Raw genomic sequence first — 25269 nt, forward strand, 5'->3', positions numbered from 1 at the left:
GCAAGAACCAAATTGAAATGAGAGTGTTGGTCATTGTGCCCTTATAGGACCATATTAGGTTTTTTTTGTTTTTTTCTTTGAAAAAGGGTGAATGAGATATGGTAGTATTTTGTATCTTTGTTTTTTTCTGGACTGGTTTTGCTGCTAATGTTTATCTTAGGCTCTGGCTCCTGTATGAGTTTTATTAAACTGGCCCACCTAAAGATTCCAATTTGCTGCCATTGAGAAAAAAGCTGCTTTTGCATTTGTTTTATATCTGTATCTGCCTGACGTTCTCATATTTTTGTAAAATAAATATTCCAGTGTGTAAAACTGGGTTGTAACATTGACTTCTTTGATGAAAGAGATCAAAATGCTTCCCTACGTTTCAAACTTCCTACATATGAATACATGTTTTATTATTTCACTTTAAATAAAATAGGGGGTAATTTAATAAAGCTTGAGTTACAGACATTATTAAAGGATAAGTATGGTAAATCTTAAATGATGATAAAATTGCGAAGTCAGTATCAGTTACTAAGTGAATATCAAGTCATTATTGTAAGCATTGTAGCAATGGGAAGAACATACAACATGGGACTTTGAGATTGGTTGTGGTAAGATTAGGCTTCTCTGTTTAGATTCAAAGCTTTGAGAGTGTCGAAAACAGCGCCATCTGGTGGTTACTAAAAATAAAGCAGCCAAAAGCCTGTGAAAAACACACATTCAACACACACTCAAGTTACGTGCACAAATAAAAGTCTAACAGTGTGTGTGTGTTTTTGTTGAATTCTGTCTCTGATAAATTAATTTACAGTACGAATATCAATTTGATGTAATAGCAGAATAACGTACACATGATTTGCATATGACAAATATTAAATTTTCCAGGACCTTCTCCTCCTGAGGAGTCAGCTACGGAATCGTGTCTCCAGCAGTGCAGAGCTTGCTCAGGAAAGGCAGCAGGTTGGTGTGAGAGCATCTGCACGCACAGTGAGGCCAAGACAACATCTGCATGCACAGTGAGGCCAAGACAACGGCCTGGTGTCAAGAAGGGAAGCAAAGAAGCCACTTCTCTCCAAGAAAAACATCAGGGACAAACTGAAATTCTGCAGGAAGTACAAGGATTGGACAGCAGAAGACTAGTGCAAAGTTATTTTCTCTGATGAAGCTCTCTTCAGACTGTTTGGGACTTCTGGAAAATCAACTGTTTGGTGAAGAAAAGGTTAACGCTACCATGAGTTCTGTGACGTGCCAACAGTGAAGCATCCTGAGACCTTCCATGTGTGGAGTTGCTTTTCAACCAAGGTAGTGGGCCCTCTCATAATTATGCCCCAAAATACTGTCATGAATAAAGAATGGTATCAAAATGTCCTGCAAGAGCGACTTCTTGCAATGATCCATGAGCAATTTGGTGATGATCCGTGCATTTTCCAGCGCAATGGAGCACCATGTCACAAAGCAACAGTGCTAAAGAAGTGGCTCATAGATCATTACACTGAAATTTTGGATCCGTGGCCAGGCAACTCCCCGGATCTCAATCCCATAAAGCAGTGGTTCTCAAACTTTTTTGGTTTAAGTAGCCCTTTTTGTGATTTTTTTTTTTTTTCAAGCCAAGTACCCCTTGACCAGACAACAACATTTTGCTTTAAAATACAGTGAAATGATAGGGAGCCCAGAGGCTGAAGAAACAGTGTAGCAGCCATCAGGTGCCTTTTGAGTCCTGAATAAGAATAACAGTGAGACAGTTATTATATCTGATGACTTCTGAGCATGTTTATTTCTTATAAGCATTTCTTTATGTAGCTTTACGCAACTATGTAAATCTCTTAAGTATTAGGCATAACAGTTAAAGGTAAATCAGTGATTTTCAGTTCAATAAAAGTTCATTGTGTGTTCAATTTTTTTTTTACATTTTTTTTTTTACAACAGTTCATTTTTTCTCCAATGTGTTTCAACTAAGTTTCGGTGTGTTTTAACTAACAGTTCAGTTTTCATGTCTTTATACAGGTCTAGTATGCCCATTTGTGTCAGTTTGTCAGATACATGGGCAGCAGCTGAACTCTGCAGGACAGTGGCACTCCAGGACAGACGTTTCTATCCCTGAGTTAAATAATCGTAAATGACGCCACACAAAAGCAGATTTTTTTTTTGAACAGCCTTCAACTATTAAGGTGGCCCTTGGGTTTGCTACAGTCCCAGGGCCCTGTGTGTTCTTATTCCGGGTCTGCACAGTCTCCAAAAATACAGTAAAATTGTGAAATAGTATTACAATTTAAAATAACTGTCTTCTAATTAAATATAATAATAATAATTTATTTATATGGGGGCAAAGCTGAATTTTCAGCAGCCATTATTCCCGTCTTCAGTGTCACACGATCTTTCAGAAATCATTTTTAAAATGCTGATTAGCTGCTCAGTAAATATGTATTATTATTATTAATGTTGACAACCCTTGTGCTTCTTAGTATTTTTGTTGAAACTCTTTTTAAGGTTTATTTGACAAATATGAAGTTCAAAAGAACACCATTCAATAGAAATAGAAATTTATAACGTTACAAATGTCTGTACTGTCACTTGTGAGCTTTAAATCCCATATAAGAGGAGGAAGCGCCCCCTAGTGTCCACGTGGAGCACGCCGTGCATGCTGAGGAACCGCTAGGTGGCAATTATTCAGAAGTTCTCGCTGTACACTGGGAGACACCGCAAGCACCAGAGCCATGTAAACAGAAGGCTGATTTCATAGATTTTAGCCTACAGGGTTTTAGGCAAAATCTGCAGGAATGGGCAAGCGAGATAATAGAGTGGTAAGTAAAGGTAGTTTACCAACTCGTATCTTCCTGATATTTCCAGGGAAAATAATCAAGAGGCCTTTAAGCCGCAGTGCTAACGCGTCAAAACACTTAACGTAGCCAAACACATTAGCCACGTCCACTTACAGACTGAAAGAACACGGTTATTAGATATTTCATTTACATTGTTTTATGTTTGCAGCCTGGCACAACTTGTAAAATGTTGGCATTGCTTAAATAGCATGCTAGATTGCTTGGTATGGCTAATGCATGTGGCTATCTGGCTCAGACATGCTAACTCGGCTAGCACACATTCATCTTAAGTGTTCTGTTACATAGAATGCTTGCTGCTGTATTTTTGTTGAGCGTATAAAAAATGTAATGCATAATTCATTTAAGTGAAATGATGATAATTTGTAGCATACAGTTATTTTAGCAGTCTCCAGGTGAAACGTGTTTATAAGCATGTTTTGTGATTGCTGATGATGTGCTGGCTGTATTAGGAATATTAATATCTGATTGTGTTTCAGGCGTACTTGAACCCAATAGCTGCTGCCAGAGCCAGAGGACCAGCTCCCAATTCTGGCCCCACCATTCAGGATTATCTCAGCAGACCACGGCCATCATGGTGAGGAGACATGATTCTGATTAAAACTGAAGAATCGACAGTGGTTATGTGATTTTAAGGTCTTATTTCTTTATGTGTATCTCTGTATGTTCTGTTTATCAGGGAGGAGGTAAAAGAACAACTGGAAAAAAAGAAGAAAGGCTCCAGAGCTCTGGCTGATTTTGAGGACAGAATGAACGAGGTAGAGTTTTTTTCTTCTTCTTTTAAACTAGATTCAGTGGATTTGCAATAGATTCAGAGCTGCTTTGTGGATCATATGTGCGTTTATTCATTTTTCACAGCGATGGAAGAAGGAACTGGAGAAAAACAGGGAGAAGGTACTTGGTGGAGGTGAAAAGAAAGAAAAAGACAAGGAAAAGAAAGAGGTTAGAGTTGATGTCGTAATCTGAGATCACATTTGTAAAACGCAAATACAGTCAGATTTTAGCCAACAGTTTATAGATTTCGTACTAAGTACTATATCAGAAGAGAGGAATAAATAGGGATTTATAAAGACATGAAAATATATCAGCTGAAGAGTGTATTTTGCACTCAAATATCAGTAATAAAAAAATCAGTTTTAAGTTGCCAATCACAAATTTTTTGTTATATTTAAAATTGGTCTATGATATCCTGATATTTATCTTTATGTTTTCCAGAAAAAGAAGGAGAAGAAAAAGTCCAGTAGGGTGAGGAGAGCTCTCCTTTTTCATATCCTGAGCAACTGTAAACCAGTGATTAATCAATAATAGAAAAGTGGAATATTGGTTTCAGTTAATGTCCCATACTAGAAGAGGGTTTTGCATTTGTAGAGTATTTGGTATCCATCTGGCCTGTTATCCATGAGGCGGCAGATCAGTTTTAAGTGGCTTAAAATCTAACAAATTCTGCTTTTGTTGTGTTTGGTCAAGCATTCCTCATCTTCCTCCTCCTCCTCATCGAGTTCTGATTCCTCCTCCAGTTCCTCCTCAGACTCTGAAGATGATGTAAGTCTTGCTTATAATTAGAATTATATGTACATTATTTGCATGCATTATTTAAATGGCCATACCTTATTACTAAATATTCTCTGTTTGTCTGTTCTGCTGACTTTTCAGGATGAAAAGAAAAATATGAAAAAGAAGAAAAAAAGAAAAAGATCCTCTGCCCGGAGAGCGTCTGATGATTCTGACACAGAGTCAGAGACTGATAGCAGGGTATAGTTTGTTTATATCTGCAAGGAAAAATATGACATGGTTTAAAAGGATTGTTCCTGTCAGTCAAGGAAGTATCTGGTCTAATTGAAACTAGCCACAACGTATTGTTATTCTAGATTTAGCAAATCTTTTGCAAAGTTGATTTTCCTCCATGAATATTCATTTCCAGTGCAGAATAAAATGAACATAAAAGCTAAATTGCTGGTGATAATGAATAGATATGTCTAGACTTGTGAGACTAAGTCTGATCTTTCGTATCTCTAGGAGTCATCCAAGAAAAAGAAGAAGAAACTGGATGCAAACAAAAACAATTCAATACAAAACTCATACTTGAAAAAAATATATAAAAACAAACATACAAAAATAATCAATTAGGCAAAAACAATTTTACATAAACTTTACATCACTTCACTTTACAGCACCATGTAATGTAATCCTCATTTAATATCGACTAAACATTTAATTCAAATGTCCACATAAAGGGATAGTTCACCCAAAAATGAAAATTTGATGTTTATCTGCTTACCCCCAGGGCATCCAAGATGTAGGTGACTTTGTTTCTTCAGTAGAATACAAACAGAGATTTTAAAGTCAAACCGTTGCAGTCTGTCAGTCGTATAATGTAAGTGAATGGGAAGCACGGCTTTGAGAGTCATAAAACATACACAAACATAACCAAATTAAATCCTGTGGCTCGTGACGATACATTGTTGTGTAAATACACAAAATGATCTCTCTGTGCAAAAAACTGAACAGTATTTATATAGTTTTTTACCTCTGAATTTCACTGCAATGTCTGAACTGTCCTGAGTGCATTCGCATTGTCTTCTCCAGCCTGTGCGTGAGGTATCTTTATGGCGGATCGCAGACTTACCCTGCGTTCCATTCGGAAGGGCTCATCTCTATGCCCTAATCCCTTCAAAGGGTTTACCCTCAAGAGTGAGAGCTTTGAAGGGTGTAGGGGACCAAACAACTGTTTCTTAAAGCGCCCTTCTGCGTCATCATCATCACGTGCCCACGCAGAGACACAATCATCATGCAAAGGATCATGGGAGCCCGAAGTGTCCATTAATTGTACCCTTCGAAATCCTTCATTCCGAAGGGCCCTTTGAAGTGGCCAGTTTTGAGCACTTCGGTTTGGATCGACCCTTTAATATGGCGGCCATGATTGTTTTCACTCCAAACTGCCCTTCGGAGGGCGAATATATCCCGTTTGGAACGCATCGTTATAAGTGCATTACCGCCACCTATCTCTCAAATGGACCATTGATACTCCTGATTGAGATTGTAGATAGTGTCAATGGTCCACCTGAGAGACAGGTGGCGATAATGTCCCAAATGGCACTCTAAACCCTCGCGCTCTTCCTCTGAGTCTGCACTTTCATGACGTAATGCCGCTTTGACTGTCGGGTGGAGGTCTGCTGCGGAGCTCACCCAAGTGCGGGCTCAGCAGTAGTGCGGAGCGAGGGCACAATTAATTTGGTTTTGTTTGTATTTTTTATTTTTGGCTCTCAAAGCCGTGATTGCCATCCACTTACATTATATGACTGAAAGACTGTAACAGTTTGAGTTAAAAATCTTTGTTTGTGTTCTACTGAAGAAACAAAGTCACCTACATCTTGGATGCCCTGGGGGTAAGCAGATAAACTTGAAATTTTTATTTCTGGGTGAACTTTCCCTTTAATCTTTAATAATTGACAACTACTTTATGATAGAAATGCTACATCCACTGTTATTTCTTCAACAAGAATATGAGGACATCAAAACATGTAAACTCAGAGAAAGGGTTTAAACTTATTTTAAAGTCGCAATGAACATTTAGCTTATTTAGAAAGATAATGATGCACTCTTTTGTGTTGGCATAGATGTAGAAATGATTTACCTTCTAAATCTAATAGAATGGTGCACATTGTTCCCAGATGAACATTATACACAACTCAGACTTTGAGACGGTCCGCGCATGTAAATGATAACTTTGTGTGAAGCAGCATTTACTGTGAACGGAGCACATAACCTACACGCATATAAATAAAGCGCATATTAAACCTGCAGTGCATATAAATACATATATTTAATTTAATCACAGTGAATCACAATAGCACTCTGCTTTATGACTTTTAAATGGTTTTAATATTTCATGCAGCCTTAGAAAACGGTCTAATAATGCTTTTCATGGATTCTCATCCGTGGAATGTGACACATCCAGTATTTCACCAGACGTGATGCGACAACGCAATGCAACGGAATCGCTCAAATATCACATCCATTCAGAAGCGCTCTGCACTCCCAATGAAATAGACAAGTTTATAATCTAATTCATAAATTTTAAACCTTTTTAACATTATTAAAAGTACATACTGTGTGACTGATACCATCTTTGTCATGGAAAACACTTGTTGGTTCACATTGAGTTCGCAGTTTTAACATGTTTGCTTTAATCTGTTGTTGCTTTCAGTACGGCTAAAAATGTCACACAATATGATATTCAAACTCACATTAGACACATTTAACATTGAATAAAGCACATAATCAGTACCTGAGATGATCATTATCATAGTTTTATGTTGTTGTTCCGCAACGTCACAGAAATAGAAACCGTTTCAAAATTAGAAACTTTGCATGTTGTCGTTGTGGCTGGTTAGGACAAAAACACTGAATAACATGGAAAAGATATCTTTTATTGCGTGTCACGGTGTTGCAGCATGTGTAGTTAGGGCACGGTGTAGGAGTCCTTTTTAAAAAAAAAAAAAATCATAGAGACCCCAGAATTTTAAATGCCAGTGTTTCGAATCATATGTTAAATGTTTTTGTTTGAAAGGATGAAAGGGATGGCCGAAGGAAGAGGAAAGCTGAAAGGAGTCACTCAGAGTCCTCAGATGAGTCTGATGTAGACAGAGATGTAAGAGTGTGTTTAAACCCTCTGTGACCTTAATAAGTGTCATTAAATAGTTTAGCGCAGCAAATACTGTGTGACATGCTAAACTCAACTGTTTATTTTTTTTCACAATTTTTTTATTTTTTAGGCTGAGTCCAAAAAGAAAAAACGCAGTAGTGAAGAGAAGGAGAAAATTACAGTAAGCCTTCCAGTGTCATAGTTAAAGCGGATTGTTTTTTTGTCCATATGAGGGTGGAAATGACTGAACATGCTACCCGCATCACTCACAGAAATGTTATTCATAGTGGATTCGCTAAACAGAACTTCATAATGACTGTTTTTTTTTTTCTTTTTAATCTATTTACAGGACAAGTCTAAGAAGAAAAAGAAAAAAAAGAAGCATAAGAAACACAGCAAAAAGAAAAAGAGGAAGACATCCGGCTCTGAGTTGGACTGAAGTGTTAGTGAGTGTGGCGTCCTGCACAACAGGCTTCTGGAATTCAAGAGGGAATATAGACGAAGAAGAAGGGGGGGGGGCATTAGATATTTGTCCAAGTGACTCTTAAAAGTGGGTGGTTCTTAGCACTGTGCGGCTTTGTGGCAGACTTGGATGAGAGGATCGTGTGACCGGGGAGTTATAAGGGGTTTGAGGTTCATTATGTCAGGTTTGTGTTTGTTTTTTAAGCAGATAATTCTCAGTCCAAATAAAGGTCATTTACACCACTGGTGGCCCTGTGTACAGTATATTTGTGCTGATTTTGATCTGCATGAAAATTTCTGGTTTACAGGTTGTAAAGGTGGCTGATTTGCATTAAATATTTTTAGAAAATCCATGCTTCTGTTTTTCCCTACGAAGCTGACAATGGTCTTTCTGTGATATTAGAAAAAAGCAGAATTTTCAGCGGCATGGCAAAACAACTGTATTTTACCCAAGTTGTGATTGTGAGTTCGCACTTTGTTAATTGTAATGCAATAAAACACCACAAAAAATAAGGTAAAAATGCACAAAATTCAAATATACCCTACCGTTCAAAAGTTTGGGGGTTGGTAAGATTTGTAAAGGTTTTTAGAACGCCACTAATGCTCACTAAGCCTGCATTTATATGATCAAAATTACAGTAAAAACAGTTTTCATGTCAATTCGGGTATTTAACTCAAGCTTTGCTCCAAGTTTATGTGTGATGACTCTGAAAAACATTGTTTTGTGTCTTAAGTCATGCATGGATTTAGGCGAAACTTTGCATGTCCGTGCACTGTATGCTTTGTCTGTCTGGGACTTGAATGTCGGTCTATGCTGCTTTCACACATGTAGCTGTGTGTGTACCACAACTGTTTAAGAGAACTCTTCTACTGTGATTTGACACTGTGCTTAAGCTGTGTATATCTGCAGTGAATGTGTATTGGTGAGACGGTCTCTGGCCCTCAGGGTGACAGCAGTGTTTTGGAAGCTCAACCAGGTGTATGTGTCCAAATGGCATGTGGGAGGGGCCTCAACTAGCTTCTCTCATTTCCCTGGCAAATACTGTCACCAGTTCCCTTTTCTTGTCACACAGCTTCTAGAGATTATATAGCAGAAATGGAATGTGTTGGAGTCACTATGTTTCTGCTCATGTTCACCTTATTTCTAATCATTCCTGGTAAGATGCTTTTCATTAATATTTGAATGAATGGAAGCAGTGATGTTACACACTAAAACTTCAAATAGATTTTTATTTTATTTAATTGTTTTGGCCAGAAATGTGAGGTTAAGCCAATGAGAGAAAGTCAATATTTTGTGATGTAATTAAATGCATTTCTAGAGTTTGCCGTAAAATGTTTATTATTTAAACCGAAATGTAATTGAAAAATGTGTACATATCTAAAGAAAAATATGGAGGGATACTCTGAAAAACATGTAATTTAAATATTTTTTTTGTGAAAATTGTTACTTCCTATTGACAACTGTTGAATTTCAGCAAAAAACAACCTTCTCTCCACATTATTTCAAGTAGCAAGGTGGCACAGAACCTGAAAGAATAGAACTGTGGTTGTTTCTCTAATTCTGAAATAGCATGGCACTTCCTATTTTCACTTCCATATTTAGATTTTCAGTGGAATATATTCCCACCGTAACATCAAACAAACAAAGGTGTATATAATAATTTATGCATTAAAGTTTTTTAAATGAACATAAGCACTATTTGTCCTATATATATTACATTTTTCACAAATTTTATTTCAATCAACACACAAAATGTAAAAATATATCTTAAAATAAAATATACATATACATATACACACATTTTTAATTTTAAAAATGTTTTTAATACAAATATGTAATACATTTCGAGATTAAGATAAGACATGACAAGACATACATATGACTCGAGTCGTAGTCTTATGGCAGACAGTTCCTACAATTAGCTTTTTGTGTCACATGATGCTATAAAAATACAAAAACAAACATTCAAGGCTTAGTGGATTATTCACGGTCCGGCTTTTGTTCATTTTCCAGTCTACACATTTGTATGTGCATTTTGGTCGCATCATAAATGGCCGTAGTGGATTATCAAGGGGTATGAATAGTCTAATGTTTGTTTATGTCTGGGGATGTGTAAGGAGCTGATTGTTTGCTTGTTGGTGTGAACAGCTCAATTCCTAACGCCTTTTGTCGTGGTGTAAGTGCACTGTTGCTATCCCCGCAATAATTCTCACCTCGTTTGGAGTCCATAAGACCAGAACAGCCCAAGCACACTTATAAGTGATGTATTCATAACTTAGTGTGGCGTAAACACAGGCACGCTTTTTGCTTCCACCTAATCTGCCCCCTGGTCCTTTATGCGTGCAATAGGGGTGTCTTTATTTATTATTTAGTGCACAACACGAGCCACGCAGTTAACTATTGTAATGCACAACACTGGCTGTCAGCAGGCCGGTAGAAGCAAGTAAAGGGGTGGAGATGGCCATGTCCGGGTAGTTAAGGGGCACAAGAGTGATAAGGGGGAAGAAGTATAAGACTGTTTACCTGCTTACTGCCTACCTGCCTGCTGCCACACGGCCTTGCCTAGCAACGTAATGCAGATTAACAGATGTCAGTTAGAGCAGGGCCTCCAGTCCACAGCCTACGTTCATTTCATCCGTGCAAAAGAAATCTTATCCTTAAGTAAATGAGATACGACAAGAGTTCAGTAGGGTCCACTTTGTATTATGGGAGCATTATTTTTCCAATCAGGTCTCCAAGACTTGATGCAGTGTATGCGATTCCTGAGTGTTTGCTCATGGACCAGTTCCGACAAATTAGAGAGAACTTGATGTTTGATCACTATCATTCTGAGAAGCTGGTCAATATTTGCTCACGTAGGTATAGGATCAAGTTGTGAGGGCAAAGGCAGTGGTGATTAAACCGCAGATCTGTGTGTATGAGCTAATTAATGATGTGGATGAATCCAGTGTCATGCTGGAATTGCAGATTATGTGAGAGTAAGGTATGTCTGATTTACTCTGCTAATTTCCTTTTGTATAGTTCATTTGAAGTGTCCAAGTAAACTGAAGGAGAAGGAAAATTGCTCAGATTAGCGACGGATTTAGATGAATGATTCAACCAGCAATGTCACTGTTAATGATAAACATTAATGATTTAACCAGCAATGTCACTGTTAATGATAAACATTACGGGTTCTTATGTAGTACCGTTCTGCGTAAATGACCAAAAACATAAATATTGAGCACTTGAGTCCTGGGATGGTTTTGATGGTGTACATACAGAGGGTCTTCTCTGCTTTATGGACAGTTCTGTGTGTGCAGTCCCTTGTGAAAAAGAAGTGTTCTGTATTGAATGTTCATTTGTTGTGTACTTCAAATATTAAAAGTATATTTTTAAAAACCTGTACTTGCAGATAATATAATATTAAGGAAATTAAAGGCTATGTAAATATACTTTTAATGACCTTTTCCTAACACACTTAAGTACACTTTTAAAAAGTGCATTTTGTAATAATGTCAAATTAAAATAATTTATATTAGAAATTTATGTTATATACACAAGAGACAATAGTGCTGCCCCCAATCTAAAAGAGCAATGCAAGTTGTTAAGAGATTGTTATGTAATGGCATGTGAACTTGTAGTTGTACTCCTTATGTAGCAACTTGTTAGCATCAAGTGTTGCTAATGCACACAACGTTTTCAAACTTTACATTTAAACAATGACTGTGTGCAATTTATATTGTAGAACAAAACTGGTAATGAAAGTTAAGTTGTGTTTAAGTCCAGTGATCTTATTATAACCATAAATCAAAAAACGTTATTCTAAAAATCTGTTTGAACTTCCTGAGAGTATCCATGGTGACTTAGCTTTCCGTTTGGCCTACAAATGGACGGCATGACTGAATAGCTCTTTTAAAGGTGTTATATGATGCGATTTAAATTTTTCTTTAACTAAAGACTAAAGTCTTAAATCCAAATAGATGTTGTTTATAAAATTTAAGACTTGTCCACGCCCTCCTAAAACGTCTCGTTCTAACACGCCCCCACATGTCTACGTCACAATGTGGGAAGATTTGCATAACACCGCCCAAATGTTCATGCAAAGAAGGTGTAACTTTTATTCTCTCTGTTGCCGCCGCCGCGATGTTGTGGAGATGCTGTTTTGTTGTGAAAGCGAAACTACTTTGTTTGGCCTTCCAAAAGAGGACACAACTAGAAATCAATGGTTAAGTGGTATTTACAACACTGTTCTGGAACAGCTCAACCCAATTATTTATATGTGTGGAGCGCATTTTAGGGAGGATGAGGACTGTTTCCTGTGAGAGTAGGCTACAATGCCGGTGTCTATTTCTATTAAGTAGGCCAATTCCAACTTTGCAAGGACAGTCTGGCGCTTCTGACTCACAGACTGTAAGTACGTTTTCATATTTAAAGAATTTGCCATTGATGATTCAAACGCGAGTTTTGAGCAGTGTAGAGTAGAGCTTGTTTTTTGTTGCTTCTCCGATCACAAATGCAGACATGGTTTTATGTTTATGCAGCCCGATACGCAACGCAACGCATAAAAAGACAGTATTGCTTTGTAAAAATCGACGTGTTTCAGAAAGGCGAAATATAGTAAATATTAATTTTCCTTTTTTCCAAATATTTTTTTTTCAGTTTTTTTTTTACCTTAAACCACATAAACACATTACATTACACCAAATACACAAAATAATATTCTTTTTAGCAATGTCATATGACCCCTTTAACATTACACAAAACTGTTTATATGTGTACATTTTACTTGTATTTTTTGACAGTACATTAAGCTTCATTAAACCCTCTCTTTTAAACAGGTACGGACTCTAAATGCATCGAATGCGTTTCACTGCAGCCCACACAGCATGGGATAATGGGGGACCCGATGTTCCTCAAAGTTGAGACTCATTTTGATGTCCACAATGTGACGTTCCAGGGGTCCTGGTGCAAGATTAAGCCTAATAACACTCTTTTGGTCACTTTCAACAACATCAATGCCATCCCAAATCTGCGTCTAAAGAACAGTCCGGCACTCAGTTTGCCTGACGTCTCACTATATTTTGAACATCTGGCTGAAGACACACAGGGGGAATACGAGCTGCAGATCAACATCATCTTCCCAGGAATTCCCAGTCCAGTTGCAGTCACAAAAAGAGTGACAGTCACAGTCAGTGGTAAGAACATTTGAGTGTTTTGGGAAGGATCTCATTCATGACAGCTATTGATGTAGTATTAATTACTAATGCTTTTAACATCTTGTGAAACTCATTCATATGGAAGCTGTTTTCATCTCAGAGTAAAAATTCAATTCATACCTGAAAATGGTGATTTAATGTCTCACAGTTAACTTTATACCTCCCAATGTGACTTTCAATGACTTTAACTCCTGCCATGTGCCATATTGCGCAACTGTGACTTTGTTTCTCATAATTGTGACTTTTAACTCACAATGTAACTTTTTATCTCACAATTTCAACTTCATATTGCGTAACTCTGACTTTGTGTCTCATAATTGTGACCTTTTAACTCACAATGTGTCTTTATATCTCACAATTGCAACTTAGTTCACCTTATTTTTCAACGCGAAAGTGAGCTATTTTCTGTGAATGTATAAGACTTCTGCTTCATTATTCACTATTGGTAAATATCTAGAAAAATAACAGTAAACAGTTTAGCAAACAATAAAACTATTTGTACTAGAACCAGTGTGTTCATGATTACGATAAGAGACATAAGCGGGCTTCCATACATATATATCTCTTTTCTTGAAAGTACTTAATTTAATGTCTTTTCTGCTCCCAGTGCCTGTATCCATGCCTCTTATTACTAAGACCCCAGAATCAGAACTGGTGGAAGACAGGGACAATGTGACACTGACTTGTTCTGTTGAACATGGGACAAATGTTCATTTCAAATGGCTAAAAAACAACATGGTGGTTGGTCCAAGTGAGCGGCATACATTCTCACAAGATCATGGGACACTTGTTATAAACCCTGTCAAGAAAGAAGACATCGGTCAATACAATTGTGAGGCCCAAAACCACATTAGCAGCAAGCTAAGCAAACAGGCTGAACTCATTGTGTTCTGTGAGTATCTAATATACTTTTGTGACTCCAAGCTCACTTATCAGCTGTTATCATTCCATGTGTAAATCACCGCATTATTATCGCACACTGGTTCCTCCTGCAGCCTGAGAATTACCTGCTGTTTGCATTGTTACTCAAACGTTACACATGGTCTGTCCTGACATGTCATTTATATTAAAACAAAAGTCGACCTGAAATATGAATATGGATAACTTCATTTTTCCCCTCATTAAAAAAAGTTGTACCTCTAAAGAAATTAATATAATGTATATATATATATAGACCACCTGAAAAATGTATCTGTTTTTCTCTGTTAACATTCCTATTGTTGTACAATATCACTGACATAATAAAGTAATAGTAATAGAACTATAGAACTAAAAGTAACAGAAAATTGCAATGAAATTTATTTTAAATGAATGTTAAAGAAACTACTAATAATGTTTTGTAACGTTACCAAATTTTTCAGACGGGCCTTATAACTTGGCAGTAAATTCTGACCAAGGTCTGAAAACTGCAGGGGTGTTCATGGTGAACCCGGAGGAACTGGCCTTTTTTGAGTGTATTGCAGACTCCAACCCTCCCAACACCTGCGTCTGGATCTCTAAGACAAAGAACGGCACAGAGGTTCTCATGACTGGACCACGGTTTGAAGTGAAGCCGTATGAGTTACCCCAGGGTAAAGAGTTCTTGTGTAGAGCATTCAACAATATGACTAAGAAGCATGACGAGACCAAGTTCACACTGGTGATGGCCAGTCTTGACAGAGGTATGTTTGCGTTCACCGTTTTAGATCTGAACATTCATCCTCATGCCAAAATACTGACAGTAATTTCGAAAGGAACCCTCAGATTATTTGATTAAACTCTTCTGAACTAATCAAAGCAGATTGAAGCTTAAATAATTCTACAGACAAACACATAAATAAGTATTGTTTAATAATAATACAAAATAGACTATATTTAATAATAATAATAATGATGACAAAAACTGTAATAATGACAAAAATGGTTACTGGCTTTAGTGTTTCTTTCTTATTTGTTATTCCATCCATTGTTAGTCTGCGTGGTTGTAGCAAGCTGGGCTTTTTTTTTCCCTGCCCAGTTGCTAAGTGCAAATCTGTCCCACCTGTGATTAAGTGTTGCTGTTCCAGTGGAAAGTAAATAGGGGCTGGCACCTGTCCTTATTGTTTATGTTGTTACAGGCAGTGAATTTTGGTCCAGTGTGGATACAGAATTAAAAAATGCAAGCATGCAATGCAAGTTCTTGGTTGATCACACCAGAAATCATGTATTTTAAAATATAAAATGTAAGTAACACTGATATCGATCTGTTTCCAGGTAAAGCAAAATATAGCCAGGAAGGGGGTGTGCTGTCTTCACTGGCTTTCATTACAATCTCGTCAGTCCTCATCATAGTGTGTATGATGTTTGTGCTCCTAAGGAAGAGCTGTCATCCAAGAAGAAGTATGATATCATTCTGATTTTTAAAGATATTCAGGCAACACCTTAATAATGTGTCATTTGAACAAATCAATTATTTATTATATCATTTGATTAAAGACCCCACCCCCCAAAAAATCCGAATTTAAGATTTGTGGCTTTAAGTCAGTGAGTGCTTTGTGTGTTTGCCATCTGTATGCTAGTGCACTCCTAAATGTTGTCAAAATTCACTTTTAGCGGATATACACATGTAAAAATGACTCATTCTGTACTACACAGATTTTCATCCAGTCAAAAGCTCTCCAGAAAGAGTATGTCCCTCATCCCGTTAAACTATGTCTGTTTAAAAAAAAAGTAATCTAAAAATACAGAAAAATATCAACACAGGACAGAAAACTTATTGTTTTCAACTTATTCCAAAGGGGTCTTTAATCTTTAAATCAGTTTATATTTAAATTAAATAATTGTAATTCATTAGGAATGATTTACATGTAATTTCTATCCTTTTTCTACAGTGATAAAGACTATCTACAGGCGGTAAGAAAATATTTCTTATCCATACAAATATCTGAGAAATATATGACATGATTATTTACAGTATTTAAGTGACATCACTGATGTATCACTGATCCTGTCCTCCAGGCCAATGACAGAGCAGAGAGGACTGCACCGCTCTGGTAGGTTTACTGCATGTCTCAGACTACAATATACCTGTGTTGTTAAGCAGTGATGTGTACACTACCTCTGTGCAAACAAACTCCCCAAACCCATTAACATCACAACTACTATAATCATATCAGCTTGGTTTCTGTCAGCATACATTATAAACATATTTTCCACCTTGATGGTGCTGGCTTTACTTACAGTTACTCCCTTTGGAGAATAAATAGGATCTTACCAATGACTTACTGTTTAAAATAAAATACTTGTGTGCTAGTGAATTAAAAAGGAATTGTTTAATTATTACTGTGCGAACAAATTGCTTTAAATACATTACATAACATGGATCAGTAGAAATTATTGGCTTATGAAGTTGTTTTATTGCAAACAAAATTATAAATAAAAATGAACAAATAGATGAAAAATAAATACAAATAAATAAACTGAATATTTATATTACTTAATGTATAGTATATATTATGCAGTGCCTAAAATTTGTTTTGTATTGTGATAAATATACACTAATCTGATTAATATACTTGCAGGTCATGAAGATGCAACTGTAGACTTTGGCATTTATGAATTTGTCTCTGTACCTGGGAAAATGGAGTCAACACAGGTTAAAAAAAAGAAACATAATCAATAATAATCACTTGGTGTTTTGCATGAGCAGTTTTGCCCCAGAACAGTTTGATATTTCTTCTCTGTGTATTCCAGGCATCCTGCAGGTCTTTGACACGGCTTGATTCAGTCAAAGATTTGCATACCACCATATATGATGTCATCAAACATGTGCCTGAAACTCCAACAATGAGTCTTTTGAAATGAGAGAGCTGGATAGTCATGTGTGTTCGGATCTAAAGGCGTTTCACTATTTTTTTCCTGCCAATTTTTCTCTCTACAGTCACACATTTAAGTACAGCTTTTGTTTTACAATTATTCATTTTTATACTACTTATACTAATCATACATTTCTAAACTTGTGCTGGGCACTGAAGTTTTTATTGTCTTAAAACAAGAGAACTATGCGATTTTTTTTCTGTAGCAGCATGCTTTATGAAAAAGCTGAGAGTATTTATATAAATACAATCGTCATCTGCATTTCGAATGTAAATATGATGTATGCATTTTGTACATTAAATCTGTATTTTTTTGCACACTGCAGCGTATTCTGTTATATTGCTCATTACATTTTCAAGATGCCACATGTTATATATATTTCACGGGTAGCAGTTTGTTGAATGTAAAACAGGCATCTTTTGTCTGTTTTGTTTTCTATGTGTTGCACCTGCACCTGTTCACGTTTTAAACACAGATGGACGCTCCGGAAATTTGAAAATAAAGGTTTTTAGAATTTTTTTTGCATTCTTTTATTTTATTAAATATAAGTCATAACAAGAATTTGTGCATTATAAATGTTTAAATGTATAAAACTTCCAAAGGTGAATATTAGAAATATGGCAAGTATTGCAGTGAATCTTTCTGTATACATATTAAGCTGATCATTTTAATTTTGGTAAGCAATGTTGGGTATTTCAACCAGAGAGATTATTTGGTATAACCGGCAATAGTACTCGAACAAACACACAGTGCTTTATAAAAGGTAAAATGATTTATTCAAAGGAAGAGCAGAAGCATTCTTCAACAGCTCAGCTGCCTGGAGCCAGGCGCCACTCCCTTATTTGACAGGGAAATTTTCAGTGATATCAGCGGCACTTTATTGACGAGAAACACTTACTCTCTTATGTGTGCTCACATCAGCATGAACAGCCAGTTGGAAGATTTCGTCTCTAACTCCCACGCTAGAATATTTTTGTCAGGTATATTTTTGCTGTAAACGTTTCTCTGAACTGTGAGATGTAAATGCCCCAAACAAATGAGGTTTTGTGGCCTTTTCCAAGAATCCTTGACTCATTTCATGTTATTTGTTTGTGGACCTCAAGTGTAACACACAATGCAGTCTTCTACAACAGACAGAAATAAGTTGTGTGTGTGTGTATAATCAGGGGTCTAGTAATTGTTGGACAATTCAGGAGATACCTTAAAGCTTTCATTTTTAATTATCTCTCAAAAAGAATGTAAAAAAAAAAAAAATAATCTGTACACCCCCTTATAAAAATATAATTGTTCTCCTAGAGGCTTTCCTTTCTCAGAGGCATGCCAGATTTTTTATTTGCTTTAAATGTAAAACTGATAAAAACAAATAAGCACAAGAACCATAGTTTTGTATGAGAATGCCACAGGAAAAAAAAAAAAAAAGAAAAAAAGAAAAAGAGGAAAAAGTCAGTTATGAAATATAATTGTGACATTGTGAGATAAAAAAGTAGAAGTTATGACAAGCAATGACAAAATGTGAAAAAACTTCTTATATAAAATATTATATATATATATATATATATATATATATATATATATATATATATATATATATATATATATATATATATATATATATATATATATATATATATATATATATAAAAGTCAGAATTTTGACAAAAGTCTAAAATTAGACATGAAAACAATTGACTAATAAATAAATAAATAAATAAATGATTATGAATGAAATTATGACACTTTTCCATAACCTTTTGCCATAAATATGACGTTTTATATAATTTAGATTTTTTTCATTTGTTTTTATTTATGTATTTATTTATATTTTCTGCTTTTAGGTCATAATCACTAGGCCTATGTATCAAATCATGATTTTTTATGCTTTTTTTTTGTATATGGAGGAACTGAAATGCGCACATCAATATTGCGTATTTTTTGTCATGCTGAACAACAACTGGACCTGGGCTTCCATATTAACAGTTTTTGTGTACTGCTCAGTACTACCTCTACGAAAGTGGTATGCTACTATGCTATTCAGAGGCATGGATCAGAGGAACTACATATCCCATGCTGCCCTAGCCATCTGTCACGTGAGTCCAACAGTGAAACATGGCACCTGTCTAGCACAGCAAGGATTGAATCGCGTTTGACAGAAAAAGACCAGAGGATACATCACGTTTATTGCTTAGTGTTTTCACCCGCACAATGCAGAAAATCAAGTCTTTGATGGCCCGTCAGGTGGGTTATTTCTCATCTTACATCAGGCTGCTTCTTGATTTCATTGACGAATCCGGAAGCTTTTTTATTAAGCTAGCCTGCTAGCTAAAACACAAACAAACAGAAAAACAGCATAAAACATAATACAATTGCAAATGGAATAAATAATTAGATTAGATTAGATTCAACTTTATTGTCATTGCACATGTGGGCACAAGGCAACGAAATACAGTAGACAGGGGAAGAGATAACAGCAAAAAAACATTAGGAAAGAGAGGAGGAAAAAACCAACACCCAGACTGTGCTCCTTTGGGAGCACCGTTTGAGGACAGGAAAAACACCTCAGCACAAAAGCACATAATCAATACACCATAAAACATGACTTTGCAACTGGGGACGGAAGTTGGGGATCGAGGTGATCCAGCCCAGGCAATCAGCATCCGGTCCTGCAGCCATTACAGCGCTGGTCACAGACCTGCTCGCCAGACTGGTGGAACAAAGCGGCGAAGGCGAGGGATGGGGGTTGGGGGGGTGAATGCATATCTGTATATGTGTAAGAGTTAGTGTATGTGTAGGCCTGGAGAGTTGCGATTCTCTCTAGATGCCTCAGTCCGCAGATTATAGAGCGTCACAGCAAGTTGCCATGGAGACAGCCTTGGACAGTTGCAAAACAATTTAAACAATTACCAGGGGCCGGTTGCATAAATCTATTTAAGACTAGTCTTGCAAGTTAGTCGTCTAATTTTTTTCTTTAAGACTGGTATTTACTTTTTAAGTCAGTTGCATAACATTTTAGACTGGTCTAATTTAAGACAAAAAAGTAAGACTGGTTTCCCCTTGGCTAACTTTCCTTTACAATCTATGTTGCCATGGAAACAAATAAACTGTCAAGTGCTCTAGATTCACAAATGTGGCCCGACTTTGTCTTGCGGTATGGCACATTTTAATATTTGCTTTTATGAAAGGGCAATAAGAAGAGAAAGAGTATTCAAAGACCGTTTAAACCCATTAGAAGTCCTTTCTGAAAAGGAACTGCTGGGAGAAGCTAAGGTTTCCTAGACATGCAATACAAGAACTAGCAATTGACTTGGAGGAGCATTTGAGGCCTGAAACTTTAAGAAATTTCAGCATCTCTCCACTGCTACAAGTATGTCTAGCTCTACGCTTCTTTGCCACAGGATGTTTTATAAACACAGCTGCAGACTTAATTGGGGTACACAAGTCTACAGCATCAAGAATTATTCATCGGGTTGCCTGTGCACTGTCAGGAAGACTTCCACTTTATCCGACTGATGTCTCTACCTTGAACAAGGTGAAGGCAGATTTTTTCAACATTGCAGGATTTCCAAATGTAGTTGGAGCCATTGATGGAACACACATTAGGATTCAAGCACCTTCAACTCATGAGCCATTGTTCGTTAATAGGAAAGGCTATCACAGTATTAACGTGCAGGCTATTTGTGATGCCAAACTAAGAGTGCTCAACTGTGTTGCTCGTTGGCCAGGATCAACCCATGACTCTAGAATTTTAGTGAATTCCCGAATTCATGATGCATTTGAGAGAGGAGAATTGCAGGGTGTGCTCTTGGGTGACTCTGGTTATCCACTAAAACCCTGGCTACTCACACCTTTCTTAAATCCAGTAAGTGTGCCTCAAGCTCGGTACAACACAGCCCATACCAAAACAAGAAATGTTATTGAAAGGTGTTTTGGAGTCCTGAAACGAAGATTTCATTGTCTGCATGCAGAGCTCAAAATGAAACCAGAAAAAGTCTGCAACATTATCTGTGCATGCGTTGTTTTGCACAACATGGCAAGGTAATAAATATGTTTTTAACTGTAATTAAAACTCCTAGCTACACATTCCCCATTGATTTTAAATTAAATGAGTAAAATATCATTTTCCATTTAATAGAGATCTTGCACTCCCAGACTTGGAGGATGACCAAATTTGTGAAGAACCACTTTGGAGATTACTGAGGCAGGAGGGGAAGATGGATCTGGGCGTTACATTCGACAGATGATTGTAGAAAACATTTTCTCAGTTTGACTGAGAACAATGAAAGAATTTATACTTTCAAATTAAGTGGACATATTATAATTTATTCATTGAGACAATACTTAAAAAATATTTGATGCATAGTATCAGTACAATCAGCTGAAATATGATATAATCTTCAAATCACTACACATTAACTTACACTAAAATTCTTCTAATCTCTTAAATATATCTAAAGATTCTGTATGTAAACATTACATATGTAAATTTAAAATTAAATACCAGTACTTATTAAATAGACAATTGTTTGATTAGTTATTGGACAATGGTCGATGAGATCTATAGTTCATGTCCAAGTTTTTGTAGCTCCAACTTTAGCTTAGTTTTCTCTAATTCTAGTTTTTGTATTTCTAATTTTAGTTTAGTCTCTTCCAGTGTTAATATTTTATATTGTTTTTCAATTATATTGCTCATGGTTATCTTGCTTGGAGTATCTTTCTGTCTCTCGGTGTCTGAGCCACTTCCCACAGGTGCCATTTGGGTGCTGTCCAAATCGTCATCTTTAAAATAAATTTAAAAAAGAACAAGAACAACATTAGCAAAATTTGAAAAGTGACAGGCACTGTATTTTTTGTTGTACTTTTTTTCTGATAAAATGCACTACATGCTACTTCACCCTTTTGTGGTTCATTCATTTTAGACAAAAACACACACAAAACAATTACTTAGCTATGTAAACGGGGACACTGCATAGACTTCTAGTTTTTTTGTCTGTCACAGGCTATGGTGAACACACAAAAAATTTGTGAAACATTAAACAGGTTAAATGGTCTTTATTGACAAAAGTAGTCTGATTATATATAATCTGAAAAACACTGTCCTGCAGCAACTAGCCTAGTGATTGCACAGCACGTGATTACCCCTAACCTGTGTCCACTTATTGTATTTTATAATATTTGTATTCTGTCGTAACCGTTTTAAGCAATAAAGTAGCATACTCGATGCTAGTGCTGCATCTTGAATAAGTCCGCTTAGCGTCGTGCCTTCAGCAGTGACTAAATAAATAGGCTACAGCACAGCCGCTTGTGCGTTATTGCTTACTTAAACACTGTTAATCTGTTTTAAACTAAAAACATTGTTGTGAGGAATAGTAGAGGGCTGAAAGATTGAAAGCATAGCTTACCTTCACTTTGTGTTGTTTGGTCATCCTGGCTTGTAACAGGAGCTTCGTCATTTTGAGAGACCAATGTCAGTGTCACCTCGCAGTCAACTAGAAGATAATAAGTGTTACTCAATCTAAAACAGAGCAGTAACCTACAGTGTTTAAAATGAAGCAAAACCCAATCACCATCAAAACATTATTACTCACGAGACTGTCCAAGCGGGGTTGATGTGACAGCGGTATGAGACTGTGTATCTTCCACCGCTGTGGGTAACGTCCGCCCGGATACTCCGCTCTCCCTCCCCCCGGGGATTCCCCAAAACATCGGAGATTCGTCTCCGTATATTTCAATGATCATTTCCGTTGTCCTTCCAATTTAGGAGATGGTCCTCCCCCCGTTGCTGGGTTTTTTCCGCTTAAAAATTTCCTTTTTTGCCTCTTGAACCATATTTTTAAACCGTTTTTGAACATCTTTGACGGATCGGTTTACAGATGGGTTGACACTGTTAACTCTTTCCGTAATTGTTGTCCAAGCTTTGTGTTTTTTGCTATTGCCGTTGTAATCGTTAAATTTGTTCATTAAAGTCGATTTAGCAGCATTGTATTCCTCTAATATACAAATATTTTCCGCAAAGGAAAACTGTGACGAGCGCGTACTGTCGGCCATTTTGTTTAAGTTGTTTAGCGTCTTATTTTTCCACAAATCACTGCGATTTAGACTGTCTTAATAAAGATAGGTGTGAGCTTATTTTATGCAATGGTCTTTCTTCAGTGACTCTACCAGTAACGGTAATGGAATGTTCACTCCAAGTTATCTGGTATTTAAAAATGTTCTCAAAACGTTAGTGTCTGTGGGAGGGGGGAGGAATGCGAGAGCGTCTCGCTGCCGTGCTCACCCGGGAGATATTTGTTATCCAGCCAAGGCCAAGGCTGGTAGAGAAAGCCGAAAGAAGATATGATACCAGTTGTTTGGTCTAGTAGCCGCATTCCATTTTACGGTCACTATGATTGTTCATTGTCCATTTAGGTCTCCAAATTCTCCAATTTCCTTTCCAAAGCCGTGAGCTTCTTCATGATGTTATCCATATTGCGGTTAATAGTCTCAGTCTCAATGCTGACCACTCTGACCCACTGCTTCAATCATGACGGGCAGCCTTGTGAGGCTTTGGACAGCTGTTCCCGTCTTCTGAATTTTCCGATAACCCAGGGCAAAGCCTAATCCAATCAGCAGAATACCTGTTATCATGGTTCCGAATAGGTAGATGTCTTCAATGTCCTCCACGGAAAGAGCCGCCAGACACACGACCCGCCAATTCGCCCACGCGTCCATCGTGTAGCCAGCTGCGAACGTTCCGGCAGGGCAGTCAGGTTCCCCCGAACCCAAGCTCCTCGTCGAGAAGATGGTGTCAATTTCTTTAATAATTAAAGGATATATATAAATAAAAAATAAAAATAAAATAGAAATACTCATTGTACCATAACGCATTCTATCATTGCATCTGGAATAATTAAAGGATATATCTGAATGATAAATAAAAAGATAATGGTGACCTCTTGGACTGTAGCTTTAGATTTTCAGAGTTAATAAAGCTTAACATTACATGTAACGTTACTTCATTGAGTTTGTTTGTTTATTTTTTATTTTTTAAAAGGAACTCCCTTTTAAACCCATTATAAATAACGTTAGATGTTAAAACTATAAACGTAGGCTGTGTGTTGTTAACCATTGTTATGTGTATTATTGCTCGTATTTATTATTTCTCAAAAGATACAATATTTTTTGTGGGCTGACGTTTTAATACAGTTTAAGTTTTCAGGGTGTGATCTTTTGATGGTCATCGCGCACAACGTAAATAGGCAGCTCAGCCAAATTTATTACACCAAATTTGTTCGTTTTATGTAAATCTATTGCAAGTGTCGAATAATCGCGCTATCTATGGTTTCGGTAGTTTTTTTTTTTTTTTTTTTTTTTTTTTTTTTAAATGTGCACGAGCTGTTGCTATGGTTACATCCGCACGCGAACGCGAGGGTTTCTTCTCGAAAGAGTCTGATAATATCAAGGGAAGAATGCGTCCTCTGACTAGCTTGTAGTGTTGGGTTCGAGTACGAGTCCAATGAAACTCAATTATTTATTAGCATCTTAACATTGTTTTAACCTTTACCACTATAAAAACGCAATGTCCATTTAAATGTAACAAAAGCAGACCTCTACTGCATCTTGTCATTTTGATTTTTGATTAATGATTAGTGTCCTGCTTTGCTGAGCAAATTTAAAGTCATGCAACCGAAGTTATGGCTGAATTGATTTATGTATTGTGACATATTTCAGAGTGAATCAGGTTTTAGAATGTGAAAAATTAAAGGGCGGGACTTGACTTTATTCATCCTAGAAAGTAAATGTAAAAATTCAAGAGTGGGAGTAGGAGTAGGTATCTCGGTGAATGGGACCTTAAGAGCAGAAAGTGCACCTTTTATCTCAATAAAAACAAGCTTTATATAATTTTTTACTATTTTTAATGAAATATGGATTTTGAATAATCAAAATTAGTTTGTGTCTGCTTATTCTATTCATCAGTGTTTGAACCATTAAAGAAGAAACTGCATTTTAATTTCTGGGTAAAAAAAAAAACAAAAAAAATAAAAATGAATGGACACCAAAGTACATGGACCCCTTAGACAGTGCATTTTGAATTTTTTCTTAGATGAAAATGAGGCTGTGAGTGATAAACCTTGTCTGTACAATGGCACACACTGTGTATAAAAGCCCTACATATACTTTCCATAAGTCACAGTCAGCTCACACCTGTTTTATTTTTGAATGCATTTATAGTTACATTTATTACAATAAATTACATTATGTAAGGAATAATTGATGATGGGCCTTTTAATTATGAGAAAATAATACACACCCAAGGTGATTTTGGACCCTTAA

General features: G+C 36.6%; 3 protein-coding genes across 7 annotated transcripts in view; all 3 read left to right on the forward strand.

Moving 5' to 3' along the window:
• Nucleotides 1-2628: 2628 nt before the first annotated feature.
• fam133b (family with sequence similarity 133 member B) lies at nt 2629-7669 on the forward strand. Its single transcript, XM_042777186.1, has 10 exons — nt 2629-2786; nt 3302-3399; nt 3502-3580; nt 3681-3764; nt 4038-4067; nt 4290-4364; nt 4476-4574; nt 4839-4889; nt 7393-7473; nt 7598-7669. The coding sequence occupies exons 1-10, from the start codon at nt 2763-2765 to the stop codon at nt 7667-7669; spliced, it is 693 nt and encodes a 230-aa protein (XP_042633120.1). The 5' UTR covers nt 2629-2762.
• Nucleotides 6217-17279, forward strand: LOC109111772 (HEPACAM family member 2-like). 2 transcript variants are annotated; one of them, XM_042776962.1, is made up of 11 exons: nt 6217-7473; nt 7598-7648; nt 7817-9086; nt 12751-13107; nt 13736-14020; nt 14490-14789; nt 15361-15486; nt 15978-15999; nt 16105-16139; nt 16668-16741; nt 16840-17279. In XM_042776962.1, the coding sequence occupies exons 3-11, from the start codon at nt 9026-9028 to the stop codon at nt 16948-16950; spliced, it is 1371 nt and encodes a 456-aa protein (XP_042632896.1). In that variant the 5' UTR covers nt 6217-7473; nt 7598-7648; nt 7817-9025; the 3' UTR covers nt 16951-17279. The 2 variants fall into 2 exon arrangements, with proteins under 2 accessions (XP_042632896.1, XP_042632897.1); XM_042776963.1 differs by lacking the exons at nt 6217-7473; nt 7598-7648; nt 7817-9086 and adding an exon at nt 9769-10913.
• Nucleotides 17280-19030: 1751 nt separating this feature from the next.
• vps50 (VPS50 EARP/GARPII complex subunit) overlaps nt 19031-25269 on the forward strand; it is a 124548-nt gene continuing 118309 nt past the window's right edge. For 2 of the 4 annotated variants that reach the window (XM_042776965.1, XM_042776968.1), the window contains exon 1: nt 19033-19197. In XM_042776965.1, coding sequence (XP_042632899.1) covers nt 19165-19197 — 33 coding nt within the window. In that variant the 5' untranslated portion in view covers nt 19033-19164. Of the gene's footprint in view, nt 19198-25269 lie in introns of all 4 variants that reach the window. The other 2 variants (XM_042776966.1, XM_042776964.1) reach the window with 2 other exon arrangements.

The sequence above is a fragment of the Cyprinus carpio genome, chromosome A19 (genome assembly GCF_018340385.1).
Source record: "Cyprinus carpio isolate SPL01 chromosome A19, ASM1834038v1, whole genome shotgun sequence".
NCBI classification, from domain to species: domain Eukaryota; kingdom Metazoa; phylum Chordata; class Actinopteri; order Cypriniformes; family Cyprinidae; genus Cyprinus; species Cyprinus carpio.